The sequence below is a fragment of the Stegostoma tigrinum genome, chromosome 12, assembly GCF_030684315.1.
Source record: "Stegostoma tigrinum isolate sSteTig4 chromosome 12, sSteTig4.hap1, whole genome shotgun sequence".
NCBI classification, from domain to species: Eukaryota; Metazoa; Chordata; class Chondrichthyes; order Orectolobiformes; family Stegostomatidae; genus Stegostoma; species Stegostoma tigrinum.
The window spans coordinates 80,087,076-80,106,873 of record NC_081365.1 but is presented as its reverse complement, the minus strand read 5'-3'; the positions used below and the strand labels follow the sequence as shown (position 1 = coordinate 80,106,873).

At 41.8% G+C, this 19,798-nt stretch overlaps 1 protein-coding gene across 3 annotated transcripts in view; it reads right to left on the bottom strand.

The window, feature by feature from the left end:
- dgkh (diacylglycerol kinase, eta) overlaps positions 1-19,798 on the bottom strand; it is a 529,882-nt gene that overhangs the window by 291,695 nt on the left and 218,389 nt on the right. For all 3 annotated transcript variants that reach the window (XM_048541055.2, XM_048541057.2, XM_048541059.2), the window contains exon 3: positions 18,452-18,562. In XM_048541055.2, the coding sequence (XP_048397012.2) occupies positions 18,452-18,562 (111 nt within the window). The remainder of the gene's footprint in view (positions 1-18,451; positions 18,563-19,798) is intronic.

Below are 19,798 nucleotides of genomic sequence, written 5' to 3'. Positions count from 1 at the left end.
CTAATCACCCTAACTTGGAATTATATTGCTGTTCTCCAATATAGCTGAGTCAAAATCCTCGTAACTCCCTCTTCAACATCAGTCCAGGTGAACTTAGACTAAATAGACCACAGAAGTTTAAGAAGGCAGCTCATTACCACTTTTTCAAGGACAACGAGGAATGTGCAATAAATGCTATTGTAGCCAGAGGATCCCACATCCTATAAATGAATTTTTAAAAATACAAAGAGAAACAATCTTGGTGACTGAATAGAAGACTAACACATGGGAGCTGTGGAGTTTTGGTGCTCGATGACCAGGTTCCTCCTGTCACAGTCATAATGAGGCATTTAAGGAGAAATTGGATTATCGTTTGCAAAGAGAACATGCATGGCAATGGAAAGAAGGCAGTGAATGGCATTAGGTGCACTGGTCATTCAGACTGCCAATGCAGAAATGGTGGGCTGAATGGTCTCCTGTTGTGTTGTCACAGTACTGTGATTTCACACTAACAAGTTTGATGTTACAATCTAAAATGGTTGAGGATGTACTTTCAGAAGTAACTTTCAAAAAGGTTTTGGATAAATACGTAAAGGAGAAAGAAAATAATCTCAGAATCACAAGGATACCTGTCAATGGATGGTAAGACCTGACCTGCAGGCTGAAGTCTACGTGGCCTGCACTGGAAGGCTAAGTTCGAGAGAAAGGGGACCGGTAAGATTAATCCACAGCCGGAGATGAACATTGGGTGGGAACATGAAAGAAAGCGTAAGATGCAATGTTATCATTACTGCTAGTGGGAAAAGAGGGGCGAGTCTCTCATTGGGCACGATGGAAGATGCCATGAGTGGCACACAGAGACAGTGACAGGATAGTAAGAAAATTGAATGCTGCTGAAAGTTTCTGTTGGATAGAGTACCTGAGAGGACAAAAATGAAGTGAGGTATGCAAAAGGAAAGAGGTAAAATAGAAGATTAAAAATATGGTAAAAGGAAATTGGAATTAGCAGTGGCAAAGTGGAGTCCATTGCATCAGTCAAAACACACAACACACAAAATATTGGTTTCTGGGCAAGGTTTTAGCAAAGCTCAAGGCATTGGATGAATGGGAGTTCTACTCTTTCGCAATGGCTTATTCAGTGTTCACCTGCAGCAAATGTGCTGTTTGCTTTGACACAACATATCAGACCTTGATAATCTTGAACCTGGTTATCAGTTCATGTCCTTTTTTCTACTTCCACATTTTGGTAAAAATGTTTTTTTAAAGCAATCTCATTACCCAATAATCACAATATGACAGGTTTGCCAAAATCACGCCACTAGTAAATTCTTTGGAAGCTGGTATGCTTAATCATCCCAGATTAGACGGACAATGTTCAGGACCGATATCAGTGAAAGCAGCAAATTACATTTAAAAGAATTACCAATTTACAACACAGAAACAAGTTACTCTGTCACAGTGTTTATCTTTCTCACGAGATTTCTCTCATTCTCCATCTCACCCTAGCAACATAACCTTCCTTTTCTTTCACCCTCATATATGACTATCCAATTTGGCTGAAGGGCTTCTCGAGTATTTTCTTTAACTACTCTATGTAATAGCTAATTCCACATTCTAAACATGACAGGTGGAGGAACCAAAGCTAGATTTCTAAGTGACAATGTTCCATTTAAGTCAACTAGTTTTGATTCTCTAAAATGAAGTATTTTTCTACTTTTATCCCATATAACCCCTTTGCAATGTTATTAACCTGCATTAAGGGAATCCTCATCTTTTCTACAGAACAGAGCAACAACCTTTCCAGTCTTCCTTGATAGCTCACTTCTCCATTATAGTATTATCTTTCAAGAAAATTACTTATTTCCAACACTATCATGGATCATTCTTTTTGCATTTAAGAAGACTAGAATGCTCCAAGTCTGATCTAACCAAAATATCAGGCTTTGACTTGTACAGCATTGACTGGTAAACAAGGCTAATCCCATTACTATTAAAATAATAAGTATTGTTCACTTGTCTTGAGTGCTACAAGTATTGTCCTAAGCTAACTATCAGCTTCATTATAGTCATCTAATTAACAGGCATCTGATTTCCTCAGACTACAAACATAAATCTTTTCAATTATTTGCTACGAAGGGCATAAATTTGACAGGGACTTTCAATAATTATTTTGAAATGAATACAGATTGTAAACATTGTACAAGTGGACAGTAGTGAAGATATAGAAATGATATAAATAAATTGAACAAAGAACGTACATTAATAAAGCCTCTTTATCACCCCCTCAGTCAATCCCAAGTGCAGGCATTGTTATTGTGCAGTGAAGATGTTCGCCAATTTGTGCACAACATTAACCTACAAACAGTAAGCAGGATAACTTAATGACCAATTTGCGGATGATGATGCAAGAGAAAGGTTTGTCAACCAAATTACAACGGGAATCTTTTCTCTAATTCGAACACTGAGCCAGGAATCCTTACCTCCAAGGAGATGGAACCCCAGTTTGGTGCCACAAGGGAGGGGTGAATTTTTAAATATCCCTCCTTCCGGCAATACATTAAACAGAAGTGAATCAACTTGCAATTTAAGTAAATGAGTTAAACACCAGAGATGAATCTCAACTATAGCAAGTTTCCCGCAGGATAGTTTAAGGCCATTGAGATTCAAGGGTCATGAAGCTTCCAAATTTGTTTTCAATTTAGGTTCTTATTTCATCTAAAAGACATTAAGAGATTTCTTTAAAAATACTAATCACAGGGGACTTACACATTCCATTTCAGTATTTATAGAAATTGGGTTACTTCAAAATGATTATAAATTATAGTTATGACTCTTGTAAAAAAAATTGTCACAGGTTTCCATCTTCTTCACGTACGCTAAATTACAAAAACCTTTGAACAGTCCACAGTCTATTTTAAAATCAGGAAGAGATTTTATTTGAATTCATTCTGACTGAGGAGGCCAAGAGAATCGGCATGAAACATCCAACACTTATGTTGCTTTGAAGTGTTTTCAAATCTGGCTCTCTCAAGCTGCCCCTACGTGCCACATCTCTTTATATTTTCATAACTCTGCACTTACATTCCAAAATCAAGCCTTTACTTTTTCTCTGCCTGTGTCATAGAGACAGACAGCACAGAACCAGGCCCCTCTGTCCAACCAGTCCACACCTCCAGTGTTCTCAAACTAAACTAGCCCTGCCCACCGGCACTTGGTCCATCTTTCTCCAAATATTTTCTATTCATGAATTTATCCAAATATCTTTTAGATATTGTAGCTGTAACAGCATCCACCACTTTCTCAGTCAGTACCGTTTACACAGAAACCCCTCTCTCTGTGTGTAAAAAAGTTGTCCCTCATGTTCTTTTCAAATCTTCATCCTCTCACCTTAAAAACTATATCCCCTAGTTCTGAAAACTCTCCTACAACTATGGAAAAGATCCTTGTTGTTCACCTTATCTATGCCCCTCATGATTTTCTAAACCTCTATAAGGTCAGTGCTCAAACTTTCTCACTCCACTGAATGAAGTCCCAGATTTTCCAGTCTATTTTTATGCCTGAAACCCTCCATTCCCAGCAATATCCTGGCAAATCTTTTGACTGCCACCTATTTTATTGCATCAGCACATGGAATAAACACAATACAATTCACAACCTATTACATTTATAATTATGAACTGAACTAGGGAATCTGAGTTAAGGGAAAAACATAGTTTTAGCCCACTTAAATCAATCTTTCCCCGATCCTTAAATCTTCCAGCAATGGGATTTTATTGTTATTTGAACTCTCCTTGAAATAACTCCATAGAGGCCAGTATCCCGTCACCAAATCACCCTTTATTTATATGTGGAAAGTCCTTGACACAGACCCGGCTTCCTCGGAGTTAGTCTCAGAGTGAACTCTCTGATGAAGGGTCTATGCCCGAAACGTCAGCTTTTGTGCTCCTGAGATGCTGCTTGGCCTGCTGTGTTCATCCAGCCTCACATTTTATTATCCAGGATGTCTGACACCCCTGTTTATATCTGTCAGGAAGGGCTCCCTGATCGGACCAGGTTAACTGCCTCAATCAAGGAACTCACATTCTATGTTGTTTCCCTTCTGACCGCGTTACAATCACTCCACTCTTAATCTTTTGCCCAATTGTTTAGTTTGATACTTCATTCCAAATGGTTATCATGGATTCAGTAGTAAGTTTTCTCTCCAAAGTACACTCTAAACTTGCTTTTGACTAACAAGGAAAAATGAGGAGGTTAAAAGTGGTTGAGGGAGCACCCTTTAAAGTATAGAAAATGTTAAACATTGTTGTCAAACTAGAACATTTCCTTTATGTGCTAGCATTAATGGAGCACATTAAGGAAATATTCTAGCCTGACATCAATATTTAACATTTTCCATACTTTAAACAGTGCTCCCCCAAACATTTTTAACCTCTTCATTTATCCTCACATACTTTACACTTATACAAAAAGAAATTGCTGAAGAAACTCTGATTAAGCGTCACTGGGTTTGAAATGTTACCTCTGCTTTTTCCCCACAGATGCTGCCAGACTTGCCGAGTTTCTCTTGCAATTTCTGCTTTTATTTCAGATCTTTTGTTTTAGTCTTTACAGTTCTAACTATTTTTATTCTTTCTCTTTTGCATTATCATCACCACCAAGACTGCACTCTGTTTAATTTGGTGCTCTGATCAGCACATTGTAAAACACTGCCAAAGAGTCAGGCCAGTCAAGATAATGAAATGTGAGGCTGGATGAACACAGCAGGCCCAGCAGCATCTCAGGAGCACAAAAGCTGGCGTTTCAGGCCTAGACCCTTCATCAGAGAGGGGGATGGGGTGAGGATTCTGGAATAAATAGGGAGAGAGGGGGAGGCGGACCGAAGATGGAGAGAAAAGAAGATTGGTGGAGAGGAGAGTATAGGTGGGGAGGTAGGGAGGGGATAGGTCAGTCCAGGGAAGACAGACAGGTCAAGGAGGTGGGATGAGGTTAGTAGGTAGGAGATGGAGGTGCGGCTTGGGGTGGGAGGAAGGGATGGGTGAGAGAGAGAACAGGTTAGGGAGGCAGAGACAGGTTGGACTGGTTTTGGGATGCAGTGGGTGGAGGGGAAGAGCTGGGCTGGTTTTGGGATGCGGTGGGGGAAGGGGAGATTTTGAAGCTGGTCAAGTCCACATTGATACCATTGGGCTGCAGGCTTCCCAAGCGGAATATGAGTTGCTGTTCCTCCAACCTTCGGGTGGCATCATTGTGGCACTGCAGGAGGCCCATGATGGACATGTCATCTAAAGAATGGGAGGGGGAGTGGAAATGGTTTGCGACTGGGAGGTGCAGTCAAACCTGGTTGCTGGTGCCAACACTCAATTAAATTGTAACCAAGGCAATCTATGGATTTTCTCTACATACCGGTCTTTACCCCAAACCTCTTCATACTTTTGAATAGAAAACAATCAACTAAACTCACATTTAAAACTTAGCAACAACTGAACACCAACTGCTCCAAAGGAAGGCAGATACAAACTTCAATGGAACTGGTCTGAGTCTTAGATTGTGTCCCCTTAGACTCACAAAACCAGTAGAAATAATTTCTTTGTTTACCTTATCAGTTTCACTTAAGATTTTTCCAACTCAGTCAAATCATCCGTCAATTTTCTAACTTCCTGAAAATGCACTCCTGGTTTGTGTAACCTCTCCTCTCAATTAAACTCTTGTAAGACCAGATGCTACGCCTGGGTCTTCTGGCTCAGTAGTAGTGTCCCTATGTATGAGCTGAAAAGTTTGAGTTTGAGTCCCACCTATCCCAGGTGTGTGTCTCATCAAGCTTAACTGTGTGCTAGAGACCTGGATTCAGATCACACTCCTCTCAGAGACGTGCCTTAATATGTATGAATGGATTGATAAAAAGATTACTCGGCATAACTTCCAAGATCAATATTTTTCAGGTGTTGTGCCCAAACTGCTCTCAGTTTAATCACATATAGCTGGAGCATGATATCTAATCCTTTTCATTCCAGCGTTCTAGATCTAAAAGCCAGCATTTCTTTAAGTTTCTTTAACTTTTTGAAGTTTCTTCTTTCACGTTTTGCTTCAGCAGGAGGCAATTCAACCCATCGTGTACCAGCTCATTAGTGAGCCACCTAGTTAGTCCCACTCTCCAATCCTTTCTCCATAACCATCTAACTTCATCACTTTCAAAAATATATCGGCTGTCTTTTGAAACCTTTCGAATCTGCTTTCACCACTCTCCCAAGCAGTGCATTCCAAATCCTAACAATTTTCTGAGTAAACAAGTTTCTTCACATCTCATTCTTAGCTGTCTTGCTGACAATCTTGGAACTGTGACATAGCTAGTAGTGGAAACAGAATATCCTTCTTTACTCTTCTTTACTTTATGGGGAGGCAATGGCCTAGTAGTATTATTGCCAGACTGTTAATCCAGAGACCCAGATAATGTTCTGGGAACCTGGGTTCAAATCCCACCATGGCAGATGTTAGAATTTGAATTCAACAAATATCAGGAATTTAGCAGCTATCATGAACGTGAATCCATTGTTGACTGTCAGGAAAAACCCATCTAGTTCACTAATGTCCTTTAGGGAAGGAAACTGCCATCCTTAACTGGTCTGGCCGACATGTGACGCCAGACCCACAGCAATGTGATTGACTCTTAACTACCTTCTGGGAAAGTAAGGGTGGGCAATAAATGCTGGCCTAGCCAGCGATGCCCTCATCCTCTGAATAAATAAAATAAACTCTGCCAAAATTGTTCATCATTTTGAACACCTCAAAATCTTCTCTGCTTCAGGAATAATTTCTCTAATCTTTCCTTCAATCTAAAATCTTTCATTCTTGGTATCATTCTAGTAAACTTCCAGGCTTTAACACCCTTCATTAAATAAGGTACCCAGAATTGAACATAATGTTCAGAACCCATGTGGAATAATGATTTGTAGAGATGTAGCATCACTTCTTTGCTTTTATACTCCATGTCCTTATTTATAAACCCAAGAATCCTGTAAGCCTTCTTTTGCTTCAACCTCCAGGAAATTATGCACTTATGAACCTCAAGCACCCTCTGCTCCTGTACTCCCCCCAGAGATGAACCATTGAACCTGTATTGGCTCTCTGCATTTTTTCTAACAAACTACATTACCTCACATTTCTCTGCAGTGGAATTCATCTGCCAGGTGCCTGCCCATTCAGCCAACTTGTTATTGTCCTGTGAAGTCGCTCAGCATAATCCTCAAAATTTGCTCTTGTCTCTAGCTTGGTATCATCTGAAAACTTAGAGATGTTGCCCTCAAACCAATGTCCACATCATTTACGTACATCAGACAAAGCATGGGTGGCAACACTGATCCCTGAGGAATATCACTTCCAACTCATCTCCAGTTTGAGAAATGCCCACCTGTATCTACCCTCTGTTGCTTGCCTTTCAGCTAACTTCTAATCGACGTCAAGAAGGACCAATCTCAAACATTTTTAAATTGCTAACCAGCCTGCCATGTGGCACTGTATGAAATGTTTCTCTAAGTCCAAATATAAAACATCCACAGCGCTACATTCATCCACTGCCTGTGTCATCTCATCATAGAACTCAACTAAATTTGTCAAACATGATCTGCCCATAACAAAGCCATGTCGCCTGTCTAGTATTAACTTACTTTTCTTTAAATGTGTACATATCCCATATTATGGCATCCATTAGTTTTCCCACTTTTAATATCATGTTAACAGGTCTGTAGTTTCCTGGGTTATCATTTGTCTCTTTCTTAAACAATGGCACCTCATTTGCAATCCTCCAATCCCCGATGACAAATCCTGGATTCAATCACCTTTTGTAGGTGATCTCCATTTACAACCCAGAATTACGCAAAGCAGAATAGAAGCATTTGTATGGGGTTTCTAAAAGAAATGGACACGCAAAAAGAACAATCTGTCACTCCCACCACAACAAGAAGAGACAACATGGTTAGACACATTAGTCATACTACTGTCCATCAGTCATATCAGAGATGACCACAAGACTACTCAGACCCCCAGGTATCAGAGTGGCCCATAAACCAACAACCACCCTGCAACAACTACTGATGAATGTAAAGGATCCCAAACTACAACCAATAAAACGAACATAATATGCAATATACCCTGCAAGGACTGTGAGAAACATTATGTAGGCCAAACTGGAGGAAAACAGACAATAAGGATACATGAACACCAACTAGCCACCAACAGTCACAAGATAACCAAGTGTGGAGCTGGATGAACACAGCAGGCCAAGCAGCATCTCAGGAATGCAAAAGCTGACGTTTCGGGCCTAGACCCTTCATCAGAGAGCTCCTGAGCTCCTTTTGTGCTCCTGAGATGCTGCTTGGCCTGCTGTGTTCATCCAGCTCCACACTTTGTTATCTTGCATTCTCCAGCATCTGCAGTTCCCATTATCTCTGATTATCAACAGACACACCCAATTCTCACTGGTCTCAATACACACAGCTAAGAAGGACGCAAATTCGACTGAGACAACACATCCATAATAGCACAAGCCAAACAGAGACATGCCAGGGAATTACTGGAGGCCTGGCATTCCACCCAGAACTCCATCAACAAACACACTGAACTGGACCTGACATACAAACCACCGAAAAACAGAACTGCAAGTAATACCAACCGTCCCAGCAAAATGAGGTATAGAAATAACAAGCGGGACAGAACACCAACACTTCAACAGAGGTGCACTGATGATGTTACATAGAAGGGTGATGAAACGTCTGCAATCAAACCCACTAGCTCGGCGATCAAGTCTACAACCTCAATATCCTGTGTTACTAGGGGGCATCTAGACAAATGCTGAGGAATAAGTGGGAACAAGCACAACTGAAGATCAGTCCTAAAAATATTGGCAAAGAACACAGATGCAGAGTAGGAACAACTTTAATAATACTTACCAGTTGTCAAGGTGAATGGGATCACCTTCAAACAGCTTATGGCACTAGTTGCTACATTCAGCTCATGCCCTGCTCAATGCACCACAATAGCAACAACTGAACCACAATCTCCATCAATCAGGACTCAATCCTTCAAAGCTGGCACTGCTGCATGTCTCACCCTAACAAATATTTCTTTTAAATTTGTTCATGTTATGTCTCTGGCTAGGCCAACATGTGCTATCAGCTATCCACAATTTCCCTCGAGAAGGTGGTGGTGAGCTGCCTTCTGAAACCACAGTTGTCCATGTGCTCCAAGTGCAACCAGAGTGCTGTTAGGAAGATTTTCAGGATTTTGACTCAGCAACAGTGAGTGAGTTGGGATATAGCTCCAAGTCATGATGGGCATGTTGCTTGCAGAAGAACTTGTAGGTGGTGGTGCTTCATTCCATTGCTGCCCTTGTGCTTTGAGGTGATAGGTCGCAGGTTTGCAAAGTGCTGCCAAGAGGATCTTGGTGAGTTAATGCTGTAAATCTTCTCAATTGAACTATTCCACTCAGCACTGGTATTAGAGGAAATGAATGCTGAAGGTGATGAATAGAATGCAAATCAAGCAGGCCGCTTTATCATGGATGATACTGAGCTGCTCAAATTTTTTTGGATCTACTTAACTAGCGAGAGAACAATGATAGCCACATCACACATATACTGTTACACAACACTTTAGAGAGGCCCTTTTCATCCAGGAGAAGGTGCAGAACAAGAAGGTGCATCTTGTGGTCTGCATAGAGTACAAGGTGCTAGTCATCATGGTGGTATGATGCCCTACAGGGATCTGTAAACCAAAATAATCAAATCTATCAAACAATCCCCAAATGATGGAATGCCAATGAGATTTCACTTCCTGTAACTTTTACGTTCAGATATTTTTGAATCAACCTGGTCAGGGATGTTATTACACACTTCTGAAGCAGGTGGGTCTTGAGTTCAGGCTTAGCTCAGAGGCGGGAGGCAATGATCCCATGATATTTTCATAAAACATTTAATCCAGAGACTCAGCTGATGTCCCTAGGACCTGGGCTTGAATCATGACAATGGCAGAATTCAGTATTCCAAAAGCTGGCATTAACAGTCCAATGATGGTCATGAAAGCATTGCCAGTTGCCAGGAAAATCTCATCTGGTTCACCAATGTCCTTTTGGGAAGGAAATTGGCATCTTCACTTGGTCTGGCCAACAGATGACTCCACAACAATATGGTCGAATTTTGATTGCCCTCTGGGCAATTTGAGATGGGCAATAAATGTTGGCCTAGCCAGCAGTACCCAAATATCGAGAATGAACATAAAAGATAATTGCTTATTTCAAATTATTGGCTAACTCATACGCAAAAAATAAACAATTGAACTGTCCAAGTATTCAGATGTGGACATGTGATGCCAAGACAAACAAGGCTATGGGCCAACTGCTGGAAAATGAATTAGAAAAAATAGGTAATTGCTTTTGGCCTGCATGGTCTCACCCCAAGATTTTTTATAAGTGTATTAGGAGTAAGAGGATTACCAGAAAAAGAGTGGGACTTATTAAGACACTGAAGGGGCGGCACCGTCACTCACTCAGTGGTTAGCACTCTTGCCTCACAGGGACCCGGGTTCAATTCCACCCTCGGGAAACTGTCTATGTGGAAATTGCACATTTTCCCCATGTCTGTATGGGCTTCCTCCGGGTTCTCCGGTTTCCTCCCACAGTCCAAAGATGTGCAGGTTGAGTGAATTGGCCATGCTAAACTGTCGACGGTATCCAGGGGTGGGTAAGTTAGGTGGATTTGGAATCGGAAATGCAGGTTTACAAGGAAAGGGTAGGGGGATGAGTCTGGGTGGGAAGCTCATCAGAAGGGCAGTGTGGACTTGTGGGCTGAAAGGCCTGTTTCTGCATTATAGGGATTCCATGAGGTCTCATTTATGCATGGATTCAGCGGACATGGGTGAGCTCCTAAATTAAGAGAGTCAGAGTCATAAAAGCACAGAAACAGACTTTTTTGTGCACACAGTACATGCCAACCAAAATCCCAAACTAAACTAGTCCCACCTGCCTGCACTTGGCCCATATCACTCTAAACATTTCTTATTCATGTACTGATCTAAATGTCTTTTAAATGTTTTAACTGTACCTGCATTCTCCATACCACTTCCTCATGAAGTTCATTCCATACATGAACTACTCTGTGTAAAAACTTTCCCCCCATGTCTTTTTTAAAATCATATTCCTCTCAATATGCCCCCTAGTTGTGCCCATAATGAAGAAAGACACTGTCGTGGGGATTTCAGTTGGGATAGTAAGGTCTGGAGCACATTAAGATTAATGAGGAAGAGGTTTTAGATGTTCTGGTGAGCATACAGGTGTTTAAATCCCTAGGGCATGATGCAATCTATCTCAGGCTGCTATGGGAGGCAACGGAGGAGACTGTCATTGCCCTGGCGGAGATTTATTTCTACCTATCTTTATTCATAGAGTGGTAAGGGTGTGGAACGCTCTGCCTGCCAATGTAGTTAACTCGGCTACATTAGGGGCATTTAAACAGTCCTTGGATAAGCATATGGATAATGATGGGGTAGTGCAGGGGGAGGGGCTTAGATTAGTTCATGGGTCGGCGCAACATCAAGGGCTGATGGGCCTGTTCTGTGCTGTATTGTTCTATGTTCTATGTTCTATGAATCCCTAGAGCGTGGAAACAGAACATTTGGTCTATTGAGACCGCACCGTCCCTCTGAAGAGCAGCCCACCCAGAACCATACCCCTACCCTATTTGTATAACCTTGCATTTTCAGGGCTAATCTACCTAACCTACACATCCCCAGTCAATATAAGCAATTTAGCTTAATCCACTTAACCGGCACGTTTTTGGACTGTGGGAGGAAACTGAATCACACCGAGGAAACCCACCGAGACACAGGGAGAATGTGCAAACTCCATGCAGACAGTTGCCAGAGAATGGAAATGAACACGGGTCCCTGTTATGTATAAAGAAACTCTTATTGAGGTGGAAGAAGTAGTAGAATTAAATTCATAGCTTATGTCTATGTCTGATTAATTATAAGCTATAAGTGTTAACAGTGTTTGATTTAATTCACATATATAAGTTTGTTTTTGTTTAAAACAAGAGATTTGTGGCATCATCCAGTCAGAGAATTGTGGGGTGAATAGATTTCTCTTTAAACATTTATGGTCTTGAACAGCATCATAAGATTACAAAAGGATGATGGGATGTTCAGTGATACAGAAAAGAAGTGTAGAACTTTTGCTGAACAGGAAGTTGTGACTGAGGTTTTATTTTATTTGATTTGATTTATTACTGCCACATGCACCTTGGCACAGTGAAAAGTTTTGTTTTGCATGCACTACAGGCAGATCATACCATACAAAATGCATAAGGCTAACAGAACTGAGCAAAGAATACAATGTGACAGCTGCAGAGAAAGTGCACAGAGCAAGGTCAACATTAAATTTACAATTTGAGAGATCCATTCAGAAGTGTAATGACAGTGGGGAAGACACTGTTCTTGAATCTATTGGCACGTGTTTAAGCTTTTGTATCTCTGGCTGACAGAAGAGCTGGAAAGAGATTATAAACGGGGTGGGAAGGTCTTTGATTATGTTGGCTGCCTTTCTAAGGCAGCAAGAAGTATAGAGTTAATGAATAGAAGGTTGACGTGCATGATGGACTATGCTGTGTTCACACCTCCGTAGTTTCTTACGGTCCTGGTAACAGCAGTTGCCTTATCAAGCCGTGATGCATCCAGATACAATGCCTTCTATGGTACATTTATAAAAATTGGCAAGACTTTACAGACACGCTGAATTTCCTTAGCCTCCTGAGGAAGCAGAGGCATTCTTGTGCTTCCTTGACAATTGCAGCAAAGTAGGTAGACAAGGACAGATTATTGGTGATCATCACTCCTAGGAACTTGATGCTTTTAACCATCTCTGCCCCAAATCCAATGATATAGACAGGGGTGTGCCCTCCACCTTGCTCCCTGAGGTGTATGACCAACTCTTTCACTTTGTTGCACTCTTATCTTTGCACCAGACCACCAAGCACTGTATCTCTTTCTTGTACACTGTCTCATTGTTTGAGATCTGGCCTATAATGGTGGTGGTGTCAGCAAATTTGTAGATGGAGTTAGGATGAAATTTGCTACAGACACATGTGTGTACAGGGCGTATAGTAAGGGGCTGAGTATGCAGCGTTGCAGGGCGCCGGTGTTGAGGCTTGTATTGGAGGTGGTGCTGTTGCCTATTCTTACTGAATGCGGTCCATGTGACAGGAAGTTGAGGATCCAGCTGCAGAGGGCACAGCAGAGATTTAGATCTCGTTCAGAGGTTAGTTTGATTGGAATTATGGTGTTGAAGACAGAGCTGTAATCTTTGAGTAGGAGCCTGACGTAGTGACCCTTATTATCCAATTGTCCCAGAGAAGCGTGTAGGGCCGAAGCATAATGCATGCTGTGGAGCTGTTGCAACGGTAAGCAAATTGCAGGGGATCAGGGCAGCGTTGGACGCCAGAGTAGATATGAGCCATGACTATCCTCTTGAAGCACTTCATAATTAAGGAGGTTAGAGTCATCAGGCAGTAGTCAGTCAGGCATGGTGCATGAGTTTTCTTTGGTACAAGGATGATGGTGGTGTTTGACACAGGTGAGGGCTTCAGATCATCAAAAGGAGAGGTTAATAATGTCAGCGAATACTCCTGTCAGCTGGTACGCAGAGGATCTGAGTGGAAGACCAGGGACCCTATCTGGGCCAGTTGCTTTCCATGCATTCACTCTCAAAAAGGCTGATCCAATGTCTGCAGCAGTTACTGAGGGAACATGTGCACCTGAGGCTGTCAGGGCAGATGACACCGCTTCACTGACATTTTACTCTAAACAAGCGTAAAATGCATTTTGCGCATCAGAGAAGGTTGTATTTTTGTCTACTATTCTATCTTGCTCTGCTTTGTAACCCATTATATCGTGTAGGCCTTGCTACAAACAGTGAGAGTCTCTATGGTTAGTTTGGGTCTCTAGCTTTGTTCAGTATTGCCTCTTAGAGTCTCTAATGATCTTACACAGGTTGTGTCTAGATTTCCTGTAAAGGTCAGGGTCATCTGATTTGAACGCCACACACCTAGATTTGCTAACATCACTTCTGAGTAATCTAAGCATGTTAAGCCCAGGAAAAAACATGCTGCCTGTGTTGTTACCTGACTTCTTCTTCCTGTTCCTCCACAAGGTTGTAAAGCATATTATTAATGTACAAGTTCAGAGGCATTTAGGAAGGCAAATGCAATGTTAGCATTCATTTCAAGAGAGCTAAAATAAAACAAGGGAGATGTACAGCTGAGGCTATATAAAGCTCTGGTCAGACCTCATTTAGAATATTATAAGCAGTTTGGGTCCATGTCTAAGGATGGATGTGCTGGCATTGCAGGGGGTTCAGAAGAGGTTTATTAGAATGATCCCAGGATGAAAGGCTTGTCACATGAGGAGCAGTCTAGGACACTGGGTCAAAACTTGATGGAGTTTAGAGGGATGAGGGGGATCTCATTGAAACTTACAGAATACTGACAGGCCTGCATAGAGTGGAAGTGGAGAAAATGTGTCCAATAGTAGGACATACTAGGCACAACCCCAGAGTGGAGAGATGATCCATTAGAACAGGGATGAGGAGAAATTTCTTCAGCCAGAGGGTGGTGAATCTGTGGAACTCAGTGCTGGAGAAGGCTGTGGGGGTGAAGTAATTGAATGTATGTAGGACAGAGATAAATAGGTTCTCGATTAATAAGGGGATCAAGGGTTACAAGGAGAAGGCAGGACAACAGGACTGAGAAACATAGCAGCCACAGTCGGAGCAGAATCAATGGGTTGAATGGCCTAATTCTGCTCCTATGTCTTGTGGTTTCATGGTATGATTATCAATCTTGTTAACTCTTCAGGTGAGAATCTCCTGAGCTATCCAGGTTGTGGCTGAATGATGCTATCATATTCTCTCTCACTCTTGAAGCATGGTTTCATATGGGTGAAAGGGATTGGGATGTCAGCAATCAGCTGAAACACCATGATCACAACAGAGCTGTGAATGCCTTATTATTCACCTTTTGTACTTATTGTCTTAGATAACTTACTGTCCTGTTAGTATTGATATTACTGCATTAATTGTCTTGAAAAGAGATGAGGAAAACATTAGTTTGCACAATTTTCTTCCTCAGAGAGTGGTGGAGTCATTTAATATATGCAAGGCTAAGGTTTATGGGGAGCAGAAAGGAGAACAGGCTTGTGACTACAACCAGATTGGCCACGATCCAAGTGAATGGCAGAGAAGTTTGAGAAGCCGAGTGGCTTAATCCTGCTATTTCTTGTTTGTTCCTCCATTATGGTAAAACTTAAGTTGCCTGATCTCTTAAATGAAGGAAATTCCCGTGACACTGCATCAAAAAAAAAGGGGAAAAAAAGAGTTCTGGCCAGCGTGCTGATGCATTTTTAACCCTCAAACAAAATTAGTAAAACCAAATTGTCTCGTCATGTTGCTGTTTATGGAAGTGTGCTGTGTACAAACATTCTGCCACATTTCATACATTGTAGGTCACACTACACATCAAGATCACTTTGTGGGTGTAGAGCTCTTTGGAAAGATTGTGAAATGCAAGGCTTTCCACTTGCATGAAACTGGCCCTTTTCTAATTGCATAAACCAGCTCCACTGACACTCAAAATGACAGGACTTAGATTTTGCCAATAATAAACATCAAATATGGTCAGTTTACAGATCATACAAATGCCTTCTGGTGACTTCTGTAGCTTAGCTCATGTTCCTGCAAGTCCACAATGACCTCATTATTATAATCATCAGCACAAGGAAACAAGATTGATTTATTTGGATCAACTTTCACTGCCAAAGTTTTCTCAAACTCAGGGGTAATCAGTCTCTGAAATAGTAATTGTGACAAACCCAACAAGTAAATTCCAAATGTAACAGCTATTGCACAGAAATGAGCAACCTCTCCGATCAATGGTTCTCTGCTGTAACAGCACTATTAAATTGCTCAAGTGGCCGTTTACACAGGTGAATATCAGCCTACCAATATGGACAGCTCACTGCAACTCTGCTGAATTGGAAAAACCATGTACATATCTCACCATGACCCTCACCATTGGCACAAACCGTGTACACATCTCAGCGTAACCATGACCAACGGTACAAAGCATGTTCACATCTCACTGTGACCCTGACCAACAGTACAAACCTTGCACACATCTCACTGTGACCCTGACCAACAGTACAAACCTTGCACACATCTCAGTGTGACCCTGACAAGTAGTACAAACAACTTCTGGTCCAGATCTTCTAGTCAGTGTTGGAAAGGATGACTGCAGACTGAATATAAACCAACCACTTATGACCCGTCCTGGAGCTTTTGGAGATTGTGATGCAGCGTCCACGAGGGATAGAAAGACAAACATTCAGTTATTGGTGATTATGAATCCTAGCAATGTCATGATCCTTTTACTTGTCATCAACTAAAACCACCTTCCTAAAGGGGGTCGTAAGAATCACAGAACCCTTACAGTGTAGAAGCTGGGCATTTAGCCCACCCAGTCTGCACCGAACCCCCAAAGAGCATCCCACCCAGACCCACCCCTTACCCTACCCCTGTAATCTGGCATTCCCAATGGCTAATCTATCTAGCCTGCACATCCCTGAACACTATGGGCAATTTAGCATGACCAAGCCACCTAACCTGCACATCTTTGGACTGTGGAAGGAAACCAGGCGCCCCAAAGGAAACTCACGTGGACATGGGGAGAATGTGCAAACTCCACACAGACAGTGACCAAGGGTGAAACTACACCCAGGTTCCTGGCACGATGGGGCAGCAGTGCTAATCACTGAGCGAATGTGCCACCCTTCTCACTTCATTGGTTTTGATAGCTTTAAATGGATCTGTCAATTTCTCACCAAAACATTCCCTCACCTCTCCCATCACCCCTCCCCCAAAACATTTACAATCCCTCCCTTGCCATCTTCCCACCAACTGTTCAATACCTCCCCTACTGAGTATTCACGAGGGATAGGTGAACACTACTGGGACAGCAAGAGTGCATTATGTCAAATCACGGGGTGAGTGCACACAGATGGGAGGAGTTGGGAACACTGCCAAGATTGCTGGAGTACTGAGAGGTTCCAGGTTGATTTTCTTCAAGCTATTCAGCTGCTTGACACCAGCTAAGTGTGGCTCCAAATACATCTGTGTAATAACTTAGGTAAGTATAAGTAAAACTGATGAGCTAAGTGTGGTTTTTTCCCATCTGATGCATTGTTGTTGGAACACAAAACAATCCAGGCAGGTTAAGACTAGCAATCTAGATTGATTTAAACTTCCAGCATAAGTGTCATAGATGTACATATGTTGGGGCTTCCCCACAGTCCCAAGGTGCATCAGCACCCAACTCTAACCCTCCATCCTATAAAAGATTTCCTTAAAAAAATTCTGAATGAAAATATTGCACTAGCTTTACAAATCTTTCAAATACATTGCTTAAACAGGATAATGAAAGAAAAGGCAAATATTTAAACCCAAAGGATCATGACTTGGAACCTTAGTTAGTAAGCTCATTCACAGAAGTCAATAACTTAATGTCTCTATTTACTGAATGAGCTTTCATGTCAGATCAGTAATTTTCTCAATATGCCAGTGGTTTTGTGAACAGCCGGTGTCAAATACTAAATAAAGGTTGGAGGCCCACAAACAAGCTGAAAAGAAAGTAGTGTGTCAGTATGCGGTACCAAAGATATTGATTGAGCTGTCATCTGGTCAATGTGGTTGCCACTTGAACACACAAAACCAGCACTTGAAGAATCTGAGAATGAGTGTGACATAAATATATAGATTAACTGCTATTCTGAGGGAGGCATTCAATGCAAAGTTTACACAGATTTTTAAGAAGTAACTTGCGCAAGTACCTTCAGTTTTCATCTTCCAGTGAGTACAATACAGTTTCAAGGAAAAGCAAAAGATTTCTTTTGCAAACTGGCCAGCAACAATCCTACTCGTAAAAAAACCCAAAAGAACTGCAGATGCTGAAAATCAGAGTAAAAACAGAGGTTGCTGGAAAATCTCAGCAGGTCTGACAGCATCATTGAAGAGAAAGCCGAATTAACATTTTGGATCCAGTGACCTTTCTTCAGAACAGTTCCTCCAGCAATTTCTGTTCTGGGATTCGAGTAACATGGCAAGGTGCTCATCAACACATTACTTTGTTGTGAAAGTTGCTGTATAAACATGCCACAATTCCTACATTAGAATGGTGACCACACTTCCGAAGTATTTAATTGGCTTTCAAATGCATTGGGATGAAATGAGGGGGTGACAGGAACAAACAGGTGTGTACAAACATGAATCTTTCTTTTGCATTGGTGGGGATTACAAGGCATGTGGTGAACTCAATTTCTAAATTGACGATCAAGACAAATCAAAATGATGGCACTGAGCTGGGTACTTTTGTCTACTTATTTTTACCTTTGAATCCTTGGCATAGTAAAGAGTCCTTCCCCGCAGCTTGAAGTATCTCCTTTTCCAACGCTGAAACGAGCTGGTTTGCTTCAGTAAAAATCCTTCTTTTATACTTGTCTGTAAAAGAATGAAAACACAACAGTGAAGGCAACTGAACAGATACTTATTCTTAAAATTAATTGTGGCCAGGCTTTTACATGGTACTGTTGGCTCCGCCCACCACCCAGAAAGTGGCAAGGAACCACATCTTTGCTAAGCCCATGAGGCCATGATCAGATTGGACGTCATGGCTACCACCATCTCTGTGGCATGAGGTACCTTCTGCTGGGACTACAGGAGGTTCTGGAGCAATACATTCAAGGTGAGTGCAGATAAGCAAGGTCAGAACAGAAAGATCAACCAGATAGGCCTTGCTGGGTTGGTGTGTACTGGAGTTTTCTACTGGAGATAATACTTGCTGCTAATCTGTTGCTGAGCATGCTCTTCACGGGCCACAGGATACTATCTACCCTTTTCGCTACCCGTGCAAGAAGACTGCCATTATTTTAATTCATTCATTTACACATTCCTTTATGAATCATGGGCATTGCTTGCTGGCTAGACCCACCATGCTCTTTGGGGGGAATTTGAGTATTTTGACCCAGTGGCAGTGATAGAACAGTGATCTATTTCCGAGTCAGGACGGTGAGTGACTCGGAGACAAACTTCTAGATGGTGGCGTTCTCATTTATCTGCCAGCCTTGACTTTCAAGATGGAACTGGTCTTTGATTTGGAAGGTACTGTCAAAGCACGTTTGGTGAATTGTGTGCACTGCTGCTACTAAGTGTCGGTGATGGAGGGAGTGGATGTTTGTGGATGTGTTACCAATCAAATAGTTTGCTTTTTCCTGGATGGTGTCAAGCTTCCTGAGCTTTATTGGAGCTGCACTCATCCAGCTAAGTGGGGAGTATTCTATCATACTTCTGACCTGCCAGGCCACAAAATTGAAGGTCACAGTGGAGTACAATTCTGATGCAGATGGTGGCCCACAGTGCCTCATGGATGCCCAGACCTGAGTTACTGCATCTGTTTGAAGTCTGTCCCATTTAATAAATAATAGTGCTGCATATCATGATGGAGGGTATTCTCAATGTGAACTTGGGATTTTGTCTCTACAAGGACTATGCAGTCGTCATTCTTGCGGATACTGCCATGGACAGATGCATCTGCAGCTGGCAGACTGGTGAAGATGAAGTCAAGTATGTTTCTCCCTATTGTTGTTTCCCTCATCACCTGTCACAGACTCAGGTTAAACAAAAACTGAAAGAACCGAATCAGGAACAGAAACAAAGTTGCTGGTAAAGCTCAGCAAG